Genomic DNA, 24,334 nt, shown 5'->3' with positions numbered 1-24,334 from the left:
TTAAGTGTCTTAGAATTAGATAAAACTGGAGGCCTTTAAAAAGGTCAGACAGGTGCCTCTGGTCTTTAACTGGCACTCTTACATACGCCTGGTACTTCTGATATTAACATGACATCAAAGCAGCTGTAATAAATGACTCTGCAGTTCCGTCTTTCAGAGCTTTGTTTCGGCCACAGCTTTGTCGATATTTGAAATCAAGTGTCAAACAAATACACCCGTCCCTTCAGTGCTCCCTCAGAAACTCCGCACCCCCCATATTTCAAATCACCTTCGCCCTTGGCTGGTGATATACTCTTCAGACCTTTTCCTATTTGGCTGTTTCAAAAGCCATCTCTCCTTCTTCACAGTGCCTGGAGTATGGCAAGCATTTTTGAGAATTTGTCCTTAAAACTCATGTTTGCTAGCTAGCAGTCTTCTGCTGGATCGTTATTGCCACTAACTGTTCATCAGCCTGAAAAACAAAACAGTGACCCCCCTCACAAAAATATTGCTCCACAGTGCTACTAGTAGTCAAAAACAGTATTTTTAAACCTCCGTCTTTTTTTTCTCCCCCATTTTAGCATCTGACTATTCCGCACACGCATAAAATGCTTGATGAGACTCCAGATTTCCAGAATATGTAATATGTGAAAAAGTTCTCTCTATTCTCGAAAGTGTACTTTTTTAAAAGATGCAATTTAAACCACCAGACCAGAAAACATCAACTCTCACGCAGAACATTTTCCATACACTGAACCTTTTATTAGCTAGGCTCATATTTAAAGTAGAAACCACACTACAATTTTTTTTCCTCTTTACAAAACTTCTTATGTACACTACAGTGCTGACAGTTAAAAATCACAGAAACAAAATAGAAAAAACAAACCAAAACCTTGAGATAAATAAACTCTGTGAAAACAATGCTAGTCTTGTTTTGTTTTCAACTATAATTTTGTCACATTTATACAAAAAATATGTTAAGTTCCTGTCAGGTTTTTGTTGTTTTTGTAACATCTGAAAACCAAAAGCATAAAAAGAGCTGCTTGTAACTGGCATCAAGTGCTTAATTATCACCTCGCTCTCCGCCAAAGCCACAAAGTGAAGGGTTCTGTCTCTGAAATGAAGTCCTGAAGAGAGCTGAAGGTTCACTTTTTATTTTCCAACATTTTCCAGGGCGGTGGTGAGACTAACCCTGAGCCACAAAACTTGACTCATCCCAACTCACGCCTCAGGTATTTGGGGAGTTTTCAGCTGCTTTAGAGACCAATTTAAGGCTTTGCTCTCATTTTCCAGTGAACACTTAAACGGGGACTCCTGAAAAACCCCCTTTAAATAAAAGGACAGAACTGCTTCTCTACGTGGCTCTGGACCATTTAGTGGTTCACAGTTAAGGACAGGCACTGGGGAAACGTTGTGGGCTACATTAGCATTAGTGAGCTGTACTCCAATATTGACAGTAAAATCAATGACAAAAAGAAATCAAGTTTATCCTCAACATCACAAGTTCCACAACTGTGGGACGAGCACTATAACAGAAGAGACTGACTCTTAAATCTTATTCACCATTTGGAGAAAACATGTACTCTTCATAGTTGTTGCTAAAACAAAAAAATTAATAATTTATTGTACTTTTAAAACACACAAGGTCACTTCAGTCCCTGGTCGATAAATAAAACATTTTAACAGACAGGATGCTCCACACTGGACTTCAGGTAAATAGATAAATAGTGCTTTGGGAATGAGCTCTCAACAGTGTATGTTCTGTCTGCCTTAGAGCACGTGTCCATAAAGAATAAGAAAAATGTTTCATAGAGGAGCCTGAATGATTCACGCAATAGTCTCGGAAGAACTTGAAATTGCCCTGTTGATAATCTGACATAATCTGGGATTCACGGCCCAAAGGAAAGGATTTAAACAGCGGTTGATGTATCTGTGTTTCAAAGTGCTGTAATGAATCACGTTCGGGAAGTCTTGAGCTACTGCACCTGTATGATATTGCTCTGCGTATTCTGTGGTTCTCATCCAGATGCTGTTAGATCTAAAGTTAACTCATGGAGAGCTCTTAATGTAGCTGCATAGGTACTAATATAATGCTGCACATTTAATCATATGTGAATGACCCTGAACTGTTAACCCTAAAAGCCCAATATCCTTAACTATGATTTAGATTTTTTAGGAGACCAATATATTTGTAGATGTGTCCTGAATGGTTTTTGTTTCTTTCCTGAGACTCTGACTCTGTATAACAGCCTTGGCTGGGTCAAATTGTTCCTTGGCTGACCGGCAAAATTAGGAGACCCTGGTACACATCAAGCAGAGTCAGCAAAATTACACTAAAAGCTCTACCACTGGTGTTGAGGGCTACGGGTCCAAGATAGTTCTAACACTTTAAAGGAATAGTTCGACATTTTGGAAAATATGCTTATTCAGTTTATGTCTGTTATATGTGTACCAAAACTATGAAGCTAATTAGCTTAGCTCAGCACACAGACTGGAAACAGAAGGAAACCGGACCAGTAAGTTGATGGTAGTCTCCGCTGGCTACGAGCGCAGATGACGAGACTCCTGTGTTTCCTGTCTTCATGCTAATCTAAGCTATGCAAAGCTAAGCAGCTAGCAGCTCCAGCTTTATATTAACCATACAGCCATAAGAGTGGTATCAATCTTCTCATCCAAGTCTTGTCGAGACCACAAATAAAAGCGTTTCCCAAAATGTCAAACTATTCCTTTAAATTGTGACTCTTTGTTTGGTGTGATTCAGTGCAGTGCTACTGTATGCTGTAACTTAGTATGGTGATTTATAACCGACACGGGAGTTTCCTTTTGTTTAGTAGCACTAACAACTGCACTAATATTCTTCTTGGACAATACTGAAACTGATTAGAAATATCATGTAGATACCTGTTCAATACATTTAAGCACTCCTCATGACTGTCGACTTCTTAGTGAACATGATTCAACAGGACATTACTGGCTTTCTATCAATTAAAAAATACTGACTCTTGCTGTCACCGTATCAATAATGGGGAATGCATTTATACTTCTATTCAACATATTATTGCAGAGCATTATTGCTCAAAATACAATATTAAAGTACTGCAATATACTGTATTGATTAAGATGCATACAATACAGTAGAGGAAAAAGTAGCAATATTACGTCAACACAATAGTGTATTGTATAATATCATGATTTGACCCATCATTACTCCAGAAACAGTCTTGGGCACAAAGAATACACTAGGGAAAAAAAGCCACAAAAATGGAAGCATTAGCTGCAAGTTTCACAAAAAGATCATCATAAAAGACCTTTTTTATATAAATATCTGACACAAAGTCTGCTTTTTTTCCCTCCTTCCTACCTCTGATGGCTCACAGAGATTCTGATATTTGAGGGTTATGCTCACTTAAAAACAAACAAAAAAAAAAACAGACCCAGACAGCAGTTTTCTCAGACTAGGTAGCTCATTTACACCTTAAGCCTGAATATTATCTTCTTTAAAGTCGAAATTGGAAGAAGAAAAATAAAACTACCAATAAATGCAATCAATTCTCAATATTTTTAACCCGAGCACATCTAAAGCATCAGTACAATCTAAACCTGTCCAGTCATGATGTCTGGGGTAAATAAAGTCCAACTCTGCGTTATAAACTACGATACGGTGCACAAACCGATACACTCCACTGTTGTCCTCGTTATTTCCTTTTTACATCATTTTACAACAACGCAACCAAAATAAATCCTTGTACATTTACATTTAAAAACCCTGTTATGTACAAAAACTACTATAAAATCTGTTTCTGTTCCTCTTCATGCTTCGGCGGAGGGGAGAGGACAGAAGGGGAAGGCTGAGGGGGCTGAGGGGGCGGAAGAGGTGGAAGAGAAGGAGGAAGTGGAGGCGGCGAGGAGGAAGGAGGAGGAGGCGGGTGCGGGAAAGGCTGCGGGAGCTGAACCTGCGCTGGTGCTGAGGTTTGGTATTGCGGTTGTAGGTAGGAGCTGGTCGACTGAGGGAGGAAAGACTGAGGGGGGAGGAAGTGGTGAGAGGGGAAGTGGGGATGCTGAGGGGGGAAGAAGGTTTTGGTGTGCGGGGAGAACTGGTGGTGGTGGGAAAGGTGAGGTGGGAGAGAGTGAGGGCTTGTGAGTGGAGTGTTGGGTTGAGACGGGCAGGTGATTAGGGGAGGCTGGAAGTACGGCTGCGACTGCGTGGTGATGTTTGGCTGATGTGGGGGATGCAGGTGAAGCTGGCTCATGTGAACCGAATGGGGTGGCGCTTTCTGACTGAGGAAAGAGGGGGTGGAGAGTTGATTTGGAGGGAGGATTGGAGGTCTGTGAGAAAGATGGGAGTGCGGCAGGAGAGAGGGGAAAGAGGGGGGGAGCATGTGAGGGAGGTGAGGAGGTGGGAGGTGCTGGGCTGGGTATTGCTGCATGTAAACTCCTTGCCTCCCCGTGTCCTGTGGCGGATGCATCTGCGGATCCGTAGGCGTCCTGGGGTCCGTGCTGCGAGTCCATCTCTCTTGGAGCGTTTGTGTCCGCGAGTCTGTCGGCGTCCGAGCTACTGCGTGCGTCCGTGTGTCTGTGTGCGTGTCCACGGCGGGCGACCCATGTGGCGCCCGAAACTCCGACCGCGCCTGCGCGTCTGGCTTTGGCCGGAGTGAGTCTTTGTCCTTTGGTGGGTCTGACTGCGAGGAGGAAGGCAGCTGGGACGCCGAAGTCAGGGCGGACGGGGGGAGTGAGAAGTCTGCCGCGGGCTTGGTACTGGTCAGGGAAGATTTAGCGGAGGTGGACGCGGAGGAAGATGTGGACAGAACAGGAGATGGAGAAGAAGTAGAGGATGGATTGAGAGCAGCAAAAGAAGAGCGCAAAGGAGTAACAGCTGAAGGTGACGAAGAAGAGGAAGATTTGAGGATGGGTGATTTAGGAGCTGAAGAGGAGAAACTTGCACTGGAAGATTTCGTCCTGCTGTCCCAATGATGGTGATGGCCGTGGTGATGAAGGTGCTTTGATGATGCTGTTTTGGGTTTTGTGTCCTGGTGAAGAAGATGAGAGGCAGGAGGGAGAGGTGAAGGTGATTCATTCTTGCAGCGAGGAGGCGCTGGGAGTTCTGCTTTCACCTTTGCGGGAGGTGAAACCTGCTGTTTGGTTTTCCCTCTTTCTTTTACTCTCTCCCTCTCTTCCTCTTTGTCTCTAGCATTGCTCACGTTCGAGTCCAGTGAGGGAGCAGGCTGAGACGAAACAGGTGGATGCTGTTCCTCCTTTTTGACAGCAGGCAACGTCCTGTTTTCTGCCACATCCACCTCCTCCTCCTCCTCCTTCTTCATCCTCTCCTTCACTTTACCCTTCTTTTCTCTCCTTCCCTCTTCTTCCTCCTCCACTGTTTCCCTCTCCTTCAACTCAACCTGCTCCTCCTCTTCCTTCACCCCCTCCTCCTCCTCCTCCTCCTCCTCCTCTCCATGGTGGTATTGTTTTAAGCGGATGTGCCATGCCAGGCTGCAGACAGATGACACCGTCTTGAACTGGTGGACCACATTGCGCGGGATGAAATAGATGTCGTCGTGGCACAGGCGGATGCGAGCGTAGCGGATGCCCTCACGACGCAGCTGGTTTAGTTTGGCATCATCCACCCACTTCACGCACTGTAAGGAGAGAGGAGGGGAGGAGGGTTTAGGTAGAGGAAACGAAGAGGTGCACTCCAAAATGAAAACTCCATCTTTGGACACCGACATCTGTTTTGAGTGAGGTTTTTACTCTTCCTTCTGACTATTGTTCAGCACATATTTTAAAAATAGATGAAAAGCGTAAAGATAAAATAAAATTCCAAATTCTTACAAAAAAGTCAATTTAAGTGTAGCTTTTTTAAACCTTTGAATTATTCTAAAATAACAAAACATGCAATGCAAGAATCATAATTTTGCCAGAGAAGGATAAATATTTCCATGCATCACTGAGCTTATACGTTTATTTATTTGGTGCTAACAACAACTTTGTAAGAGAGATAAAGGCCTTTTTGTAAAAGATGTTTTGTAATCTGAAATGGAAATTCCTTTTGATCTTTTCCAGGACAGGCGGAGCTCTGTGGCAAATTTTGAAGTGTTAGAGTCTCTTTAACTCAACAAAGAAAAGCTTCACATCTTTCAAAAAAAAGAAAAAAAAATGTGATCAAGATGATAAAAAAATTTAAGGAAGTGTCTCTGTGTGTGTGTGTGTGTGTGTGTGTGCTCGCGCGCGCCCCTTTATTTCCACATTACCTGCACTGAATATGCATAAAGGTAGAAAAGAGAGGAGAATGTGTGGATAAAAAAAAAAAAAAAAGAAAAAGACAATATTTGGATCCCTGTTATATATATTTATTTATATTATTATATATTTTGGAGAGATGCGACCCACATGTAACTTACTGCAGGTTAACTTTGGTCCACCAGGTGGCAGCCAACATCAGGTCATCTTAACTTCACACTTTACCCAGTGTAAAATTGTCAGTGTTTTATTAACACTTAAGAATAACTCTGCGTTTAGTTTGGGACTTCATAAGGATGACTGGGGTGAAACTAATGTGTGAGCAGTGTTATTGTCATGCTGTCTCTATATGTGTGTGTGTGTGTGTGTGTGTGTGTGTGTGTGTGTGTGTGTGTGTGTGTGTGTGTGTGTGTGTGTGTGTGTGTGTGTGTGTGTGTGTGTGTGTGTGTGTGTAAAATAAAACCTGAGACAGCGGAGGTTCGTGTAGGTCCAACTGCAGCCTCTGAACTACATGAGAGAAATCCCCAGCATGGAAACACACAACGTCTTTGGTTACACGAGGAGGCTCCGAGCTGACAGCATACGGAGTGAGGGGAGGACAGAGAGAGAAGGATTACATGATATCTGTTGGTGAGTAAGCTGTGTTACTTCTAGCCATCACCACCTGTACCCAAACAGTCTGACAAACCACGTGTGATCTGTTGCTTCGCCGCCTACCTTTGTCCGGACCCTACAGCCTTCAGCACCCCCACGGCCGCTGTGGTCTGACGTTCGAAGCCCTGACCGATGTGATCAGCGTGGGCCCGAGTCCGGTCCTCAAACAGCATCTCTCTGGGCTCGCTGGTCCTAGGCAGCGACTGTAGCAGGTTCTTCACTTCGTTGGTGGAGCTATGACAGAGACACAGATGAACATGGCTTTAGAGAAACAGCAGAGTGAGAAGAAGAAGAAAAACACATGTCGGCACAGTCCTACAGAGAGATTTCTCTGCTTCCCTGATGTCTAAATAAACAAGAACCTGACTAAAGATGAGTGTGCAGCTCACACCCCAGCTGTGTTTATTCCTTTGTTTCCTGCTCTGGCAAAAATAAAAGCACCAGACAGGCTTTATCCACCGATACTGTTGCTATGTTGGTTGACATTTATGTAATCCAGATACGACACTATGACATAAGGAGCGGAGAGGACGTCAGAGTGGATGAAAACCTGCATCAGTGTGGATAAAACAATACTTATTGTGTATTCTGATAGTGTTTTCAGTAAATAGTCAGAATTTCTCAAGGCCCAAGTAGAAATATTCACGTCTTTTTTTGTCCAACAACTCCCAAAAAACAAAAGATATTCACTTTAACATCATGGAAAAATAAAACAAATCAGCACATTTTTAAGCTGGAACAAGATAATTTTTATCAAAATAATAAAATTCAAAATTAAGTTCTAACAAACGAATAAACAACCCAAGAACGGCAGTGATGTAGAGGATGAAAACACACATTAGTGTGGACAAAAGCATTTTCACCAATCCTAACTAGATGTTTCTCAGCACACTGTAAAACCACATTTTATCCATATCAGAGCTTTTTCAACCAATTTCGACCAGTATCCTCTTCTTATCAAATTACTTTGTGTTTTAATGTTTGCAGGCGGCAAAAATTCTGTTACAATTTAAATCATAGAAAGTAAAAATGGAGTAAACAGCAGCGCTCGAACACATACACACTTGGCTCCTTTTATGCTTTTAACGCCTCAGCTTCTCTGTGCGTCTGCATGAAGCCACGCTGCCAAACAATAGAAGTACTGCAGTCAGCTCACTACTGGATCAGTGACTCACACCGGAGCTGCAGTCCGATTCAAACCCGAGTATAAACACACGCACAGAATCTGCAAGAGATTCCTTCGAGAGCAAAATGCAGACACACGCGTGCGTGCGCAAACACACACACAGAACAGCAGCGAGACTACCCGTGCCGAACACTTCATTGTGCATTCAGTCATTCATTCATTCAGAGATAAGAGGGCAGAGGCAGGAGCCGGTGAAAGAGGAAGAAAGAAGCAGAGGAAAATAGTACAGTGAGTAGGGGGAAATGAAAACACACACACAGAGCTCGGTGTGTCTGAGCTGACTGCAGGCTGACAGTAATGAATGTAAAACCAGGAAAGCTGGTAAGTGAAACACTGAAAAGAAGAGAGTGTAAAGGGAGGAGTGCTGAACATGCACTTCTAGAGTGATATTTGAAGTCTACCACCTGCCTCGAGTCTATCACTACCCTGGTCCTGTTCTTCTGGCACCATGTATGTCAGTATGCTGTGCGTTAGTGTGCACTGCAACGAGAATGCTGTGCTTTTGAGCGCAAGTAAAGTAGGAGGGAGGAGGAAAGAGGAGAACGAGAGGAATAGATGAGGGGCAGGAAGAGAGAGGTGTTAATGGAGGGAAACGGGATAAAGGAGGAGAGAGGTGGGGAGCAGAGGGATAAGGCAGAAAAAAGGAGGGAGAAAAGGGAGACCACGATCTCTGACGACAGACTTAACGCTGCAGTACACACTCCTGAAAAGGTTGTACATGACATTTCACACACTCAGCTGCTGCTCTTGTGACTCGAGCTGCTACTAATGATTATTTGCATTATTGAGCAATCTAACAGCTATTTGCTCTCTTAATTGTTTATTTGTTAGTCGATAAGATGTCCATGACCGTTTCCTACAGCCCAAGTTGACGTCTGAAGATGCCTTCAGACATGTTGTATGACCTTATTAAAAATTCACATCACACTTGTGTGTAAGTTTCATACTGGACTAATAATTGGCTTCCAAACTAGTTGTGGTTTGTGTGATTAAAATGTCCTGCTCGTATGTTCATGTCTTGAACTCGTTTTTAAAGAACTTCATCATAATTCTGTATAGTGAAGCATCTGGACTGGGGGGATTTAAATGTCTTTTTTTTGTCTAACTAAGAACCCAAAATAGGGCTGTAACCAACGATTATTTCGATTAATTAGTTATTAGTCGATAGATTAGTTGTAAGCAGGGATGTCACGAGAACAGATACTTCGGTCGATACCAAAATGATGAAAACATGTCGATACTTGTCCAAAAGAAAAAGTTGTGTGTGGAAACGAGGTGAAGGTATTCTGCAGTTGTTACCTACAATAGCTACGTGTCAAAGCCTCGATTTCTCCCAGTTTTGGGCTATTATTGGAGAGCTAATTTAGGCAGACAAACACCAAAGCTAATGATGCAGCTTGCAGCGCTACGAACAGAGTCTGTCCAATGCACCTGTTACTGTAGGAAGTGTTAGGGGCAGTCTTAAAACTGCAATACGATTTCTTTTACTTTCAATCATCAATGTAAAAATCTCAAACCACTGCCAATATAGATAGTGACCACCCTTAAACATTTCACACCTGTGAGTTTGTAAAGAAAAGTTAAGAAACTTAAGTAATTAATTTAATAATTATCTTTATGCACAGTGCAAGGTTATAATTTCCATAGCTTGCTAAATGCATATATTCAAATCACCTCTCATCTGTCCTGGACATCCTCTCACAACTTTCACAGCTGTGCAGTTGTTTTTTGTAATGTTTAAATTAAAGAGTGTATGTTGAAGTACATGGGATTTATCGTTTTGTTTTTGTTTTTACTGTTATTGGTTTCGAGAATCACGGAATTTGACTGGTATCGGTATTGACTATTAAATTTCTGGTATCGTGACATCCTAAGTTGTTCAGTCCATAAAATCCACAACCAACACTGATAACATTCAGTTTACTGCACAGAGGAGTAAAGAAACCAGAAAATATTCACATCCGAGATGCTGAAATCAAAGAATTTGAACGTTTTTACTTTAAAAAAGGACTCAAAGCGATTAATCAATTATCAAAATAGTTACCAATTAATTTAATAGTTGACAACTAATCGATTAATTGTTGCAGCTCTAATCCAAAACCAAAGATTATTCAATTTACAATAATATAAAATACAGAAAAGCAGCAAGTAATCATATTGGAGATGCTGGAACCCAAAGATGTTATTAAATTATTAACTGATTATCAAAATAGCTGCTTCCAACTCTACTTGAGGCTGAGCAGACTTGGGTTTGACATCTTGCTGAGAGCCATGCGGCTCTCGATGAACTCACATTGGCTCTCATTTGTCATGCATTTTGTATCCTAACAGGCTCATCATGTTCTGCGTCAGGCCTCCGTCCTGTTTGCGTCTGGTGCCTGCCAACGTTGCTGCCATTACTATGCAATTACTGTAAATCTCTGGAAGCACGACGGTCTTTTCACTAAAAGCTGAAATATTTTTGGGTTTTTTTACCGTCTGACCACTATAATCAAGCTGAATTCTCAGACTGAGAGTCTCAGTGCTGTCAGGAACGCATAACAGCTTGACCTTTTCCCTGAAACCAACAAGAAAAAGAAGCTGAACGCTGTGAAGAGATGCCTCCCGGTACACAAGCAGCCTTCATTCCTTAAACGCAACATGCGGTCAAACTGTAGACAAGGTCTCGCTGCAAATAACATCACGTCTTCTCGCTTTCCCTGCACTTCACACTAGTTCTGTTTTTATGTCTTATTCTTTCAACACACTTTTGGAGCTCCTGAAAATAAAAGCAGGAAAGACGGGTCAAGAGAAGGAAGTAGATGACAGACCGTTAGGAGAAATCCAGACAGAAAGACAGGGTAGATATTTACTGGTAGAGAGAGGACAAAGACAGAGAAATGAGGCAGTAGCGGGAGGGGTGGAGGAAGGAAGAGGAAGGAAGAGGAAGAGGGGAATGAGAGACTGAGGAAAGATCTGGGAACCAAAAGGGGAAAATTATGAAAAGAGTACACCTTCGTTGATAGATGTCATTTTCTATCATATCTCCGGGTAGTTTATGATCAAGTGATGGGAAGGGAAAGAAGAGAAGGGAATAGTTAAACCACCCCCCCCCTCTCTCTCGCCATCCATGTCCCTATAAAAACAGATTATTTCAGCCCCAGCTGTTACACAACTGTTTCTGACAATGTTTCCTCCAAACACTGTCTAGTCATCCCCCCACTAACTGACACGCAATATGTATATGCAACATAACGTGTGTATTTATAGGCTGAATTCAGATGTAGAGACTAATGATAACGTGGATGTACTTTATATATTGCTTCCCCTTGTCAGCAAAGTCTGACTGACTAAAAGCTTTTTTGAATGAATTTAGAGACAAGACTTTGGTTTATAAAATCTTATAAAATAGTGAAGAATCAATTTGTTAAAGCAAACAGTCCAAACCCCAAATATATTCAGTTAATCATGATATAAAACAGAGAAAAGCTGCAAATCCTCCCAATGTAGAACCTGGAACCAGCGACTGGTTGGTATTTTTGCTTGAAGAATGACATATTTTGTTAATTCTAACACACACATACATACATACATACATATATATATACACACACACACACACACACACATACACACACACATATATACACATACATACATACATACATATACACACACACACCTAAAAAAAAAAAATATATAAATGTCTGTATACAAATACTGATGTGATACCAATCAAGCGAGACAAGAGAGAAATAAATGCTGCATGGATGGAATGTGTGTGGTGTCCAGTGTTTGGCTGGCTGCCATGTGAAGTAGCGTCTGATGTCGACTCTATTAACATACCGATGATCTCATCTGACTGGTGAGCCACATACACATACACACACACACACACACACACAGTTTGTGTGAGACAGAGCTTATGTGTAAGCAACGACAATGTGATAGAGACAAACAGCGACGGTGTAATTGCCTCATCCGGGCACTGCTCAGCTATAACAAAGCTTCATGCTGCTTTCGTGGCTGCTGCTTCAAATGTGCGACAGTGTTTTGCTACTGTTTTTCCCCCATAATAGGTCCTCGTGGGCTGTGCGGAGAGTACAGAGGCAAGCTGTCTCGATAAGGCACAAACACAAACACACGCACAGACATGTTGCCAGAACAAACAACATTCATAGAGAACAAAATCTGCTAATTCTGTCTATGTGTCATTGCGGTGCTTAAGGAGGATCCAAAATACTGTCTGGCTTCATTCTTATGTGTGTGTCTGTGTGTATTCGTGTGTTCTGTGTACTGCTGGACTCACCGTTTTCTCTTAAAAGGGGACTTTGGTATATCAGCTACAGGTATCATCTGCTCTCCCGGTCTGACCCACATTATAGGACCGTCGTCACTCTCTGTGGGATTCATCAGCCTCAGACTGGAGAACGTTCCCCATGGAAGAGTCCGCTGTAGCCCGGCAGACAAGGAGAGACGAGGGGAGCGTGGGGGGAGAATCAAAGTTGTGTGTTAGTACTTTCCTCACCAATTCGTCAATGTCTTTCTTTTATTTTATTCCACAGATTCCCAAAAAGAAATCTCATGCGCAGAAATCGACCCCCATGGCAAAACTTGTCACTGGCACCCGAGACGCTTGAGAGGGTGCTGAATCACAGCCAAAGCCCTCGACAGATAGGAAGTGCCAGAGGCTGTGCGTCGCCGTCTTTTGATATTCAGGATATGACGCCACTCCCCCACACTGCATGCAGGAGATTTGAAATGTCAACACAGAATAGCAAACAGAAGAAAAGCTTGTCACTCCTGCGTTTCAGGGACAGCAGTAAACACAGTATTCTGGTGAGCTGTTCCCGCACACAGACATGTCAAAAACAGGACCAACTTCCTGAATCAGAGCTGGAAACTGCATCTAATCACTTTGACACTCCACTTAACGCCTCTACTTTGCCAGCCACCACGGAGAATATTAGGTGTGTTGTTGACGTTTGTGTCTCGCAGTCTCTCTCCATCTGTTTAGTTTGTGGCATTTCCAAATAATCTGTGGTGTAAATGCATCAAAATGTTACCGTACATCCAGAATAAACAGAGTATTTATGAGGAACAAGTAAATTGTGACTGAAGCCTACGTTATACTTCAGGGAAATGGTGTTGTGTGACACTGTTGTCTGCCAACTGAACACTGTCACATATCATCTTGACTAATCCTCTGACAGAGCGCAATGTTGATGGAACAATCATAAAGAAGCGCGGCTGAGTTTTGTTTCGATTTCTTGAATCAACTATTAGCCCACAATGAAACTGAATGTTTTGCAGTAAGAAGAGATCTATGTTTAACTTTGTTGAGAAAACAGAGAAATACGAAAAGTGGTCAGTACATCCTCCGTCCCACAGAAAAGTATCACTCAGTGCTCACTGCGCTTCAGAGTTAAACTCCCGTCTATTTTTTCACTGCAACTCTGCAGTTACGGAATTATTACTCTAAAAAGTAACAGCAAAACGTTTTTTTCAAACTATTGTGGTTATACTTTGCAATGAATCCACAGTTCACAGAACCATGGTGGGGGGGATCCGTACAGATCTTGGATCAATTATGATCCTTTAAACTACTATTAGATGACCATTAGACGACAGAATGTGTCCCATGCTGAAAAATAGCTCCTTACAAAAATGCACTATTTACTTCAGTAACATCTGATAAAAACTACAGCACCCAGCTGTTTAGGACATCATCTAGCTATTTTCAAAAAATGATTCTATACATTTATGATCTGATGTGTTCAGTAGAAACAAATGGACTTAAGGAAAGCAAAAATTATCGAGAGACGGACTAACGTGTGGCCAATTTTGGCCTTTTCACAGGTTTTTTTTATATAAAAATGTTACCCTTTAGTTTAAGTGCAATTCCCTTATGATTTTGCAGTTGCACATTTAAGTCCACAACAGAACTGCTAAAGCTTTGAGATACATTTCCTCTGACCTAATAGCAAAGTAACTTGTTATAAACCGTACCTTCCTCATTTATTTCCATTCAAATACAAGAATCTGCTCTGAGCCCATTTTAAGACCTTTGTCACTTTTTAGCCTTACTGCCATTCATTCTGTGCTGACTCACCTTCAGGAAGGGTGAATCCTCCAACATGCTGAGGAATTCTGGGAAATAATCCCCGACCTCCTCGTCCACGGCTCCCACCAGGCTGATCTGTCTCATGGCCCCAGCTCTGTATGTGCCGTTACTGTATGTTTTCTTCACCTGCAGCAATCACAGGAGAAACACAACATTATGGTGTTATTTTAACACTGTGGCAGCTGGGTGAGACTGGTTTCTCGGCTAAGTGTTTTATTCACTTGAAAGAGGTGCAGGTGAATAACAAGATGGCAACCAACATTTTCTTGCACTCTCAGTGTGTAGCTGAGCGTGTTTAACTCCCCCTGCCTCAGCTACTATCACGCTACAGCTCAGACACTGAGAGAAAACCCTGTTCTGTTCCTAAAAAACACAGGCGAAAACATAACAGAGTTTCTGTGAAATACATGATGCTAGTTGTCCATTCTCTTTACCCAAGAAGTTTACCTTGAATCTTCAGCAGCTTGCAGCTTCAGCAGAGTCATTATGGAGCCTAAATACTCCTGTTGTTTTAAGAGGGGTGGAATGGTAATTGCCCCCTTGTGGTATGTCCTCCTGAATGTAATCAAAGGCTCTTAATATTTTCTGTCAGTAGTCTTCTAAGGCAGCTGTTCTCCACCATTTTGGCCGTTTCGTGACCTTGCCGTAGATGATTTGAATAATTTGTAGAGGTGAAATGATAAGGATAAGTAAATTTAAGAATATAAAACTCAACATGATTTGGGATAGCAGAAATGTTTTTTCTTAATCATCTAGCGACCCCCTCAGATTTGTCTTACCATGGCTAGTGTAGGTCAGGATTGGCAGATTGGGAACTACTGTTCTACATGGCCTTGTATGAGACGTACTCTGATGAAATTACACTTAATGGGTGGTTAATTCTTTCTTTTTAATCTCTTTAATGTCTCTAAGGAGGCATTTGTTGAATCAATTCGATGGTATTAATGAAGGATAAGGGGATTTACCTGCAAGTGGGTTTTTGAAAAATAATAGGAAGTGTTCCCAACATTCAGTTCAATCGGTTACATTAGGTTGTTAGATACTATATTGTTTGATTGCAGGGAGGGGGGGCATGAAATTAAACACAAGACATGGAAGCTGACAAAACAGACACTGTGTGAGTGTGTGTATTGGGGGTTTCACTTGATGTTTCTGCTCCACCGGTGTGACTCAACTGACTGTTTGCTGCTCTTCACTTGGCTGACAGAGCATGGTGTGTGTGTGTGTCTGAGTGTGTATGCCTAACCCGTCTCGCATACCCTTGGCCCTCAACAGTGTCTTTGTGTGTGTGTGCCTGTGTTCGCAGTACGTGCAACATGTGGCCTGCATGCTGTACTCTTGGCTGATCAGGATGTGTGTGTGTTGGCCAGATCCTTGGCTGCTTGCCCTCTAGTGAGTCACCACTCGACAACAAGGCAGAGAGAGAGAGAGAGAGACAGAGACAGAGAGAGAGAGAGAGAGAGAGAGAGAGAGAGAGAGAGAGAGAGAGAGAGACAGAGAGAGAGAGAGAGAGAGAGCTGCAAGCTGAAAAACAAATTTGGGAGAAAAATGGAGGGGAGGATGGAAACAGCTCAAAGGGAAGTGAGGAGGAGAGAGGGTGAGCAGGGGATAATGAAGGTCATTCTTTTGGAAGGTAAAAGAGAGTAAGGACGTGGAAGATAAGGGGTGGAGGAGAGAAGGGGACAATAGAGGAGGAGACGCCAGATATGATTAAGAAAAAGGAAAATACACAAAAAGGAGAGAGGGAGTGTGACAAGGAAGGAAGAAGGGAGATGAGGACAGGTTCGAGAGGATGGGAGGAGGGAGGCGGAGAAGAGGGGATGTAGGTAGAAACAATGAACTGGAAAAAGACAGTTGGGGAAGTCGCTCGGCAGCTCCCAGGTGCGTCTTTGAGCAAGGCACTAGATCCTCAAATAGCTGCCCAGAGGCCAATCGTGCAAGAATACAGATCACAACGGCTCTAGTGTGTGTGTGTGTGTGTGTATGCGTGTGCGCGTGTCTGTCCGCTTTTAATAGGGAAACACTGTTTGTCCAGTAGCGTGGCTATTTATACAAGCTGGATAATGAGGAGAGATTGGCCATGAAACCTGGATTATGTGGGGCATTAACGACAGCAAAAGGTTGAGATCAAAATAACAACTCATGACAGTGGTCACAGGATGAAGTGACAAAGATAATTATAGGTCTTCATAATCAGCTTTAGTTACTCTTAATGTTTGGCAAACATTACAATATTTCAACCTTGAAATATTTACAATCTTGATATGGATCCCTTAGGTTATTTCCACTACTTGCCTGTAATTTCTGTACTGGAATTTCTTGTTACTTATACATATAAGATGTAAACACTGATTCCTGTGTAATTATGCTTATTGATAGGTGGTAGGGCTGCAACTGATGCTTATTTTCATTGCCAATGAATCTATTGTTTATTTTTTATGATTAATGGATGAACTGTTTAGTCTATAAAATTTCACAAAAAATTGTTAAGTCGCATTTTCCCAGAGCCCAAAGTGACATCTATAGCTTGTTTTGTTTAAACGACTAAATCCAAAAGATGTTTACAGTGATATAAAACAGAGAAAGGCAACAAATTCACACATTTCAGAAGCTGGAACTGGGCAAATGTTCGGCATTTTTGTTTATTAAAAATTACAAAAGACTGATAGATTATCAAAATTGACTGTGCCGTTATTAGCAGTGGCTGAAGAGACCAGTCGGCGCTGCAGGTAAGCTACAGCACACAGAGATGCTGTCTTACCAGTAGTAGTGTGTAGTGAATAAGCTCCGGAAACACTGTGCAAATTGGTCTAATTACACGCATCAAATAACTGCCTATTGGCGTTTATTTAAATCGACGTTAAATTAACAAAATAACTTGTATTTATCGTGCATGGATGGGCCTAGCCACGTGGTTGTGTTTGCTTGTTCACTTCATTTGACTGCCTCTGCGCCCCGACGCCGTGTGTGATATCCTCATAAGATGATGATGATGTCTAAAAGCTTGAAATACTCCGCACGCACGCAAACACATCACAACTTTAAATAGTCTGACTGAGTCAGTGACCTAGATACTAGAGAGAGAAGTGTTTGTGAGCACACACGGATTCAAATGCCTTCATGCTTAAAAGCATTTGTGAGCCTTCCACAATGTTTCTCAGGCAGTGTGTGTGTGTGTGTTTGAGAGTGTGTGCACTCATCCTACTGCATACTTGAATTGTGTGTGCTTACGAGCGTCTCTTTTCCCTGCTAGTGTGTGTTTACACAATGCATAATTTAACAGCAGAATAACCCCCACGTTGTCAACAAAGCACTAGCACAGGAGGAGTATTCAAAAACACTACCTCTGCCTCAAATAAATGGAGAAATTCTACAGTCTGTGATTCACTCGTGCCCCCCCACACAGCCTATAATAAGTGAAGGCAAACAGAAGGAAACAGGAAATGTGATAGACTTCCTCTGAGTGGTCTTGTTCAAGATGCTCCAGTCCTTCCTCACCGCCGCGTACGTGCCTGTAAACACACTCGATGGGCAAACGTGTGACTACAAATGACCAACATCATATTTACAGTACTTGCTTGTCTCGCTGCTAAACTTGAAAATGAGCTTTATTTAAAAAGGGAAATACCGCTACACAAAAACACAAGACAATAAATAAATACTAAGTAGGGGTGTGGGGAAAAAAAATCAATACAGCATAGTATCGTGATATTTTCCATGGCAATACTGTATCGATACACGGACGCCAGGTATCGATCTTTTGTTATATAAATCGCACATGAGAATTTAACTTTTTGGTACTAAAATAATATCTTTTATAATATCTCTTATAAAATAAAATCTCTTGCTTTTTCAGTATACTAGAAAGCTCCACAGGACCATATAGTGGACTGAAAAAGTGATACGAACAAACAGATCTTTTTAGATTAACAGATGTTGACAAAGACCTAATTTGAAGTTGGAAAAGGGTAATAAATTGCAATATATCTCAATATATTTAACATTGCAATAAAATCGAATCGCAGCATAAGTATTGTGATAATATCATATTGTGGGGCCTCTGGTCATTCCCACCCCTACTAACAAGTGGAACAATCTGGACACAATTTATTTTTTTTTTTTTTTTAAAAAAGGACAAACATTTTTTCTACACCATTGGAACATTATCTAAATTGCCTGCTTCTCATTTTGTATTCAAGGTCCGCAAATTCACAAGATTAATTTTCATATATAATTATCCTCCCTGTCATCGCTCCCCTGCTGTCACTTTCTTCAGCTAACAGATTATCTCACTCCCTCTTGCTGTTTTACTCAGTTCTATTTTTCTCTCTCTCGCCTCCCATCAGCCTCTCCTTCTCCTCCTCCTGACTCTCTCCCTCATAACACTCCAGTCCCTGGTGCGAATTAGATCAAGCCTCTCTCTTTTCCTTCTCTGGTTCAGCCGCTGTAACCACTTGTTAATTCTCTAACGAGTTTCCATCCCCTTGATGACACCTCCTTCACTCTCTCTGGCTCAAGTTCATGTCGTGACATCATCACGCTACTCTACCCGACCTCTCCCTGACCTCTGTTAGTCTGTCTGCTTCTCTTCTAGTCAGTCTCTACGGGTACTAAGTCTATTAGTCCATTGCTGTGTCTGCGTCACAACAGAGCTTCTGACTGGTGCCTCAGACACAAAAGTCGTCTTACATAATCTCTCCCTCAGCTTACCCACAATCACAGACATGTGAGAGGACAAACACACTTTGAATTCATATAACGTAATGGTTGCTTTCCACCTTCATTTAAATCCAGTTTAACACTAGGACTGTGTCAAAGCTAAAGCATGGTTTAAACGCTGCAGCGCAAGACTGATGCAACAATGAAAGCCTGGGCTTGTTTTGCAAACATTGACTGTGGTGGAGAGACGGTTTGGAGGACGAGTGCTACAGCGCTGCCTCCAGGTTAAAGAATGTGTAAGTGTAGGAGCAGGACACCTGCAGTGGTGGAGGCTGGAGTCAGAGAAGCTGAAGTTGGCTGTGATGATGTTTTAACCCCAAACTGCCAACTGATGTAAACGAAACATGTGTTTTTATCGAATGGAGAGCACAGATTCAAAAGGGATTTTCCCCAGACAGAAAGCTAGTAATGGTGCTAGCTCTAGCCTTGCTTTGATCTTATGATGTAAATGTCACCATGCTTTATAAAATTAGCATGCTAGCAGGAAAACGGCAAGTAGATTTTGTTAATTCTTCCATTTGTTTATTTGGGGCTTAACCTTTATGTATTTACATCTATAGATATTTACTCAAAAGAATCTAATTATTCCTTCATGAGTACTCCAGCTAAGCAACAATTTATACTGAAAGAAAATATGTTCTACATTTTCACCAGGTGTTGTTGTCCTAATTAATTTGTTTTATGCAAGAATGCACTAAATGAATAAACGCTATTCAAGGTTTTAAAGCTTTCTTATTTGGCTGCAGGTGAACTGATATAAGATAAATATTGTTTTCTAACTTTCCCTCTTTGTCTTTGCATTCCTAGGAAATACATTTTCTTTTTGGCTTAACAGGATAACATTCTGTTGATAAAACATTTCTAATAAATTAACCAGTGAACTGCTTGATGCAATAACTTTTCAAATTTGTCTGACCATATACATTTTTCCAGTCAGGCCCCTAAACATGCTAGCTGTTAGCTAGTTGACATGTGGGGCACTGTTGTGAATGCTCTTATAAAGCTATGTGAGTTTACACATGAGCACAATGTGAGCGCAGATTAATATAGTCTGTTTTTTTTTTAAATTTGTGTTAATCTGATGTTGTAACTACATTATTACACTCAATGACTAAACAGTAAAGACCAAATTACCTCACCGTGGAAGCACACCATGTATTGACTGTCGAGCTGTACTTGCCCTGAGAAAATGGAGTGCTGTAATCTTCTATAATCCTTAGCACCACTGAAAATGCCTTCAGTCAGGTACTGAATACAAAATACTCACAGACGGCCCGAGCAGCAGCAAAGCAGCTTTGATGCCTGCAGTCATATTCTAACATCACTTTGCGCATATGGCTCTTTTTTTTAATTTAATTAAAATATATGTTGTTAGATAAACGTGGAAGTGTGTGTGTCTCACATTCCACAAAACAAATGTTTTTTTAAGACTAAGAATGAACTGATCTATACGGGAGAATAAACACAAGTCAAAGTCAAACAGTTAAAAAAAATACTTTCCTTCTTTTCCCTCACACACACCAAAAAACAGCTGTCCAGTAATTTGCCGTAGTGAAACAGTGAACCAAACAACAGAGCAGAAACATAAAGGATGGATGAAAGAGAGAGCAGCAGACTAACACAGAGGGAGGGACACACAAAGTAGAGAAAAATGTTTGAGAGAAATCATTCATCTGTGTGTGTGTGCACCTGTGGTGTATATATCAGTGTGCATGCTCACATCTGTGTGTGTAGACTGTACGTCTACTTCCCAAGGTCACTGCTGAGAGCTTGGAGGGAGGGGGGAAAATTAACAAGACCAGTGGACAATGACGTTAGCCCTGCAAGGAACGCTGCTCTTAAAGGGACAGCTCGGGATGCCGGTTTGCAGGGAAAACTCAATGTAGATGACGGCTTAATTAATTGGTTATTTGGATTTAATTTATTCAGAAACATGCAGAGATCAAGAATTTGTTTGTTGAAGCAGAACTGCCCAGAACTGAAACAAACACACAGAACAACATTATGAATATTTCATTCTAGGGGGGGGGGGGGCAGAAAGAAATAGCCAGAAGGAGAGCGATAGAGAGCATAAACTGCTCTACCCCCGTAGTACTGCACACACACAGACAGTGTGGTCACTGGTGCTGCCTTTACTCACATTGAAAAAGAACAGGCAGTATCTCTATACAAAGCCACTCAGGAGGTTTGAGGCAACAAAAGGCTTTTCATTACTGAACTACAGACATGGGACAACTCTAAATGAAGAGGTCTCGCTGTGTGGCTGTGTGCTCAGAGGACATAACCCAACAACACACACTCACACAATTCTTGTTTTTCCAGTTGCCTTCAAAAGGTTGTATAGTATAGTGAGGAGTAGGTGAGAGACAGCTAACTACAGCGGCTCCCAGACTTGTGCTTTTGAAAAGAAAAGAGAAACACCTTTTCGAGCCTTCCTGACAGCAGTCATCTCTCACAGTCTATAGTTTCACTTCTTGCTTTCTCATCCTCTCAATTTGCTTGCTTTTGTGTCAATTTCCTATTCTTATATCAACCTCTTCCTCTCATCATCTTTCACCTTTTGCTGTCACCCCTTGTATCTCTGCTGACTTTCCTCTTCTCTCTCTACGTATGCTGTCCTCTTGCTTTCCATTTCCTTTTCCTGCCCTTTCTTGAACTTTGCTTTGTAAGATTAAGTAGCACTGAAGTGAGAGCAGCCCCCACCTGTGCACTGCACACAACTCTGCCGTCGTCGTTAATGTCAACATTTAGTCAGAGAAGTCAGACATCGGTATAAATGCCAAAGGAGCTGTTTAACTCTGGACAGGTGGGGGTAGATGTTTCAACCAGATGGTTAAATCCTCAACAATACTTCTTCATTCACACACAATCGAACCTGAATGCACACTAACCCATGGAGACAAAAAAAGTCCCCACCTAGAGACAGCTTTTTGAGAGATGTGGTTGTAAGATTCAGGTTATAATTAGGTTAGGGTTAGGTATGTAGTTGTGATGGTTAAGGTTAGGGCAAGGGGTTAAGGAATGCATCATGTCAGTGAGATGTCCCCAAATGTGATGGAGGCAAAAACGTTGCAGTTGTAACTTCATCGTGCAATCATCTTTTCTGGTTGCACTTCACCTACAGTGCATGCCTGATACTCACCCAAATAGATTTTACACAGTGGACAGAAAGTAAGAGGCTTGGAAGCACTTGGCCCTCGCTATTTTGGACTTCAGACTTTTTTATTTTTACTCTTCATGTCTGAAAGCTCACCATCTGCTCCAGCAGAACAATCAAACAACAACAAAAAAAATGTGTAAATCAGTTTTTCAGATGATTGTTATGTCTGTTCAGTTGCAGCGTTGTGTGTCATCATGAGTCCTGCCTACCCCATATTGTCCTCCAAATCAATGTTTCCGTGTGTGTGTGTGTGTGTGTGTGTGTGTGTGTGTGTGTGTGTGTGTGTGTGTGTGTGTGTGTGTCTGACTAACCTGAGAGTAGAAATTTGACATAGTGGTGGTTTCTATGTCCTTCTTTCCCAGTATTTCCATTTTGACTGGAGCTGATGGGAACTTATTTGAGAAGTAGTCCAAGAAGTCAGGCAGGTAGCTCGCTTCTCCGTGGACAATTCCCATGACGTAATGAGCTGCCTGGAAGGACAGGAATAAAATGGGTGGGGGAAATCACATTATACATCAGGAGTACCTACAAAAGTGCTCAATTAATTTTCAGCACGTGCATCGTTCTGCACTGAACTCAACATCCATGGATCAATCTGATCAATCCATGCCGTACCTGGGATGAGTCCTCGCTGAAAGACAAGGTGACGAACTCCTGGGCGAATCTCTGCCTCTGGCCCATGGAGAGAGAGGACAGCTGGGACGTGTAGGCGTGAGCCACCAAGGCCCCTCCGTTAGGCTGGTTCTCTATGTGGATGTACGGGGCAAACTCCAGGCCCGCCATGCCAGGATAGGTGCACTGCGGCTGGTGTTTGGCCGGGGAAGGTTGAGAGGCCTTGATGGAGGACGTCGGAGAGTTGAGGAGAGAGGAGTTAAAGACAGATTTGGAGGCAAGGGGAGGGGACGAAGGCAAGACATGTGCAGTTTTGTTGTTAGGTGGAGGATAAACGGGTAGAGGGGACTTGAATGGAGACAGGGAGGAGTTGTGTGTGGGATTGGAGGATGGAGAAGAGGAGGTGGGGGGTGGAGAGGAAGGAGGGAGGAGAAGAAGGCCAGCACAAATGGTTTGGCAGGAGCGGTGGTACATCTTCACTCGTTTGTGTTTCTCCCCCTCTTTGTGTTTCTTCTTCTTTTTCTTCTTCACTTTTTTGATTTGCAGCTCCTCTGAGTTGATCTTGGCCTTCTCTTTTTCATCTGGACAGAGTGGCGCGCAGAGAGAGAGAGAGAGAGAGAGAGAGAGAGAGAGAGAGAGAGAGAGAGAGAGAGAGAGAGAGAGAGAGAGAGAGAGACCTTATTATTTAAAGGAAAGAGGCTTTTTACAGGAGAGGACATTTTTAAAAGATCAACACAGAAATATGAAACAAAAATCGTTATTTTGAAAAGGCTTAAAGGGAAGTAGGGAGACACATCAGTCATGCAAGCTTAAAAAGAAAAGTGTCCCGTCATGTGTGATGGATCACCAAACCAATCCTCAGCCCTTTTTATTCCCCTGCTGTAAGAAGACACTTTTCAATGTACTTTACAGGGAATCAGCTGCTTTTGCAATGACAACTGCTCAGAAAAAGGCCTCCAGTAAAATTAGGTGCAAGAGAAAATCTGTAAATGCAGAGCTGATTATGCGCCAGAGTCTGTCAAAGGTATTTAAAAAAAACAAACAAACAAACAAATACCTGACTTTTGTTGCATTAGTTATCTTTTTTAATTATCAACACAGACTGATAGACAGACAGATAAATTCCCTCATTAAGAAACTACTCAACAGGAAATAATGAGTCTAATGAACTATTTTAAGTAAATGTAGACAGATAACTCATAGCTTTTCCCAGATGGTGTGCATCTCCGCGGGTGCATGCATAAAATAAATTGAAGACATGGAATCCCTCGAGAAAAACCGATACGACTAATCCAGGAAACAAGCTTTCGAGTGGCACCGTAAATGCATGTCTCTTGAATGCTTGAGGCGGGACAAAGTGGGACATGCTAATGTATGCACTGTGTTACTGTATGTTTCGTGTCTGAGTGTGAATGTGTGAGAGCTGTTCCCATGTGTTTGCAAACGTGTTGCTGGCTGTTTCATTCGTGCCCAGTGGTTGCGTAAGTAAGTGGACACGTATATATTTACTGTAAGTGTGTGCACACGTGAGTCACTTTGATAGAGGTGCTGCTGCCTCAGCATGATTCAAATATCAGCTATCATCTCATTCATACACACAAACACCTTCAGTCTAGTTTGTACCCTGCACACGTTCAACGCCAGATAAGGGAGGCATGAGAGACAGAATGAAAAACAGCAGGCGCGC

General features: G+C 42.1%; 1 protein-coding gene across 1 annotated transcript in view; it reads right to left on the bottom strand.

The window, feature by feature from the left end:
• Positions 1-717: 717 nt before the first annotated feature.
• The window catches only part of LOC119918300 (lysine-specific demethylase RSBN1L-like), a 36,089-nt gene continuing 12,472 nt past the window's right edge, over positions 718-24,334 (bottom strand). The window contains exons 3-9 of the mRNA XM_038738947.1: positions 22,651-23,228; positions 22,347-22,505; positions 14,145-14,282; positions 12,342-12,484; positions 6,931-7,101; positions 6,677-6,785; positions 718-5,612 (exon numbers count right to left, since the gene is read on the bottom strand). Of these exons, the coding sequence (XP_038594875.1) occupies positions 3,765-5,612; positions 6,677-6,785; positions 6,931-7,101; positions 12,342-12,484; positions 14,145-14,282; positions 22,347-22,505; positions 22,651-23,228 (3,146 nt within the window). The 3' untranslated portion in view covers positions 718-3,764. The remainder of the gene's footprint in view (positions 5,613-6,676; positions 6,786-6,930; positions 7,102-12,341; positions 12,485-14,144; positions 14,283-22,346; positions 22,506-22,650; positions 23,229-24,334) is intronic.

Source organism: Micropterus salmoides, unplaced genomic scaffold (assembly GCF_014851395.1).
Source record: "Micropterus salmoides isolate LMB-PRFRI ecotype aquatic unplaced genomic scaffold, ASM1485139v1 Ms_hic_scaffold_23, whole genome shotgun sequence".
Classification (NCBI taxonomy): domain Eukaryota; kingdom Metazoa; phylum Chordata; class Actinopteri; order Centrarchiformes; family Centrarchidae; genus Micropterus; species Micropterus salmoides.
The sequence above is the reverse complement of the archived record's forward strand: the minus strand, read 5'-3'. Positions and strand labels throughout refer to the sequence as shown.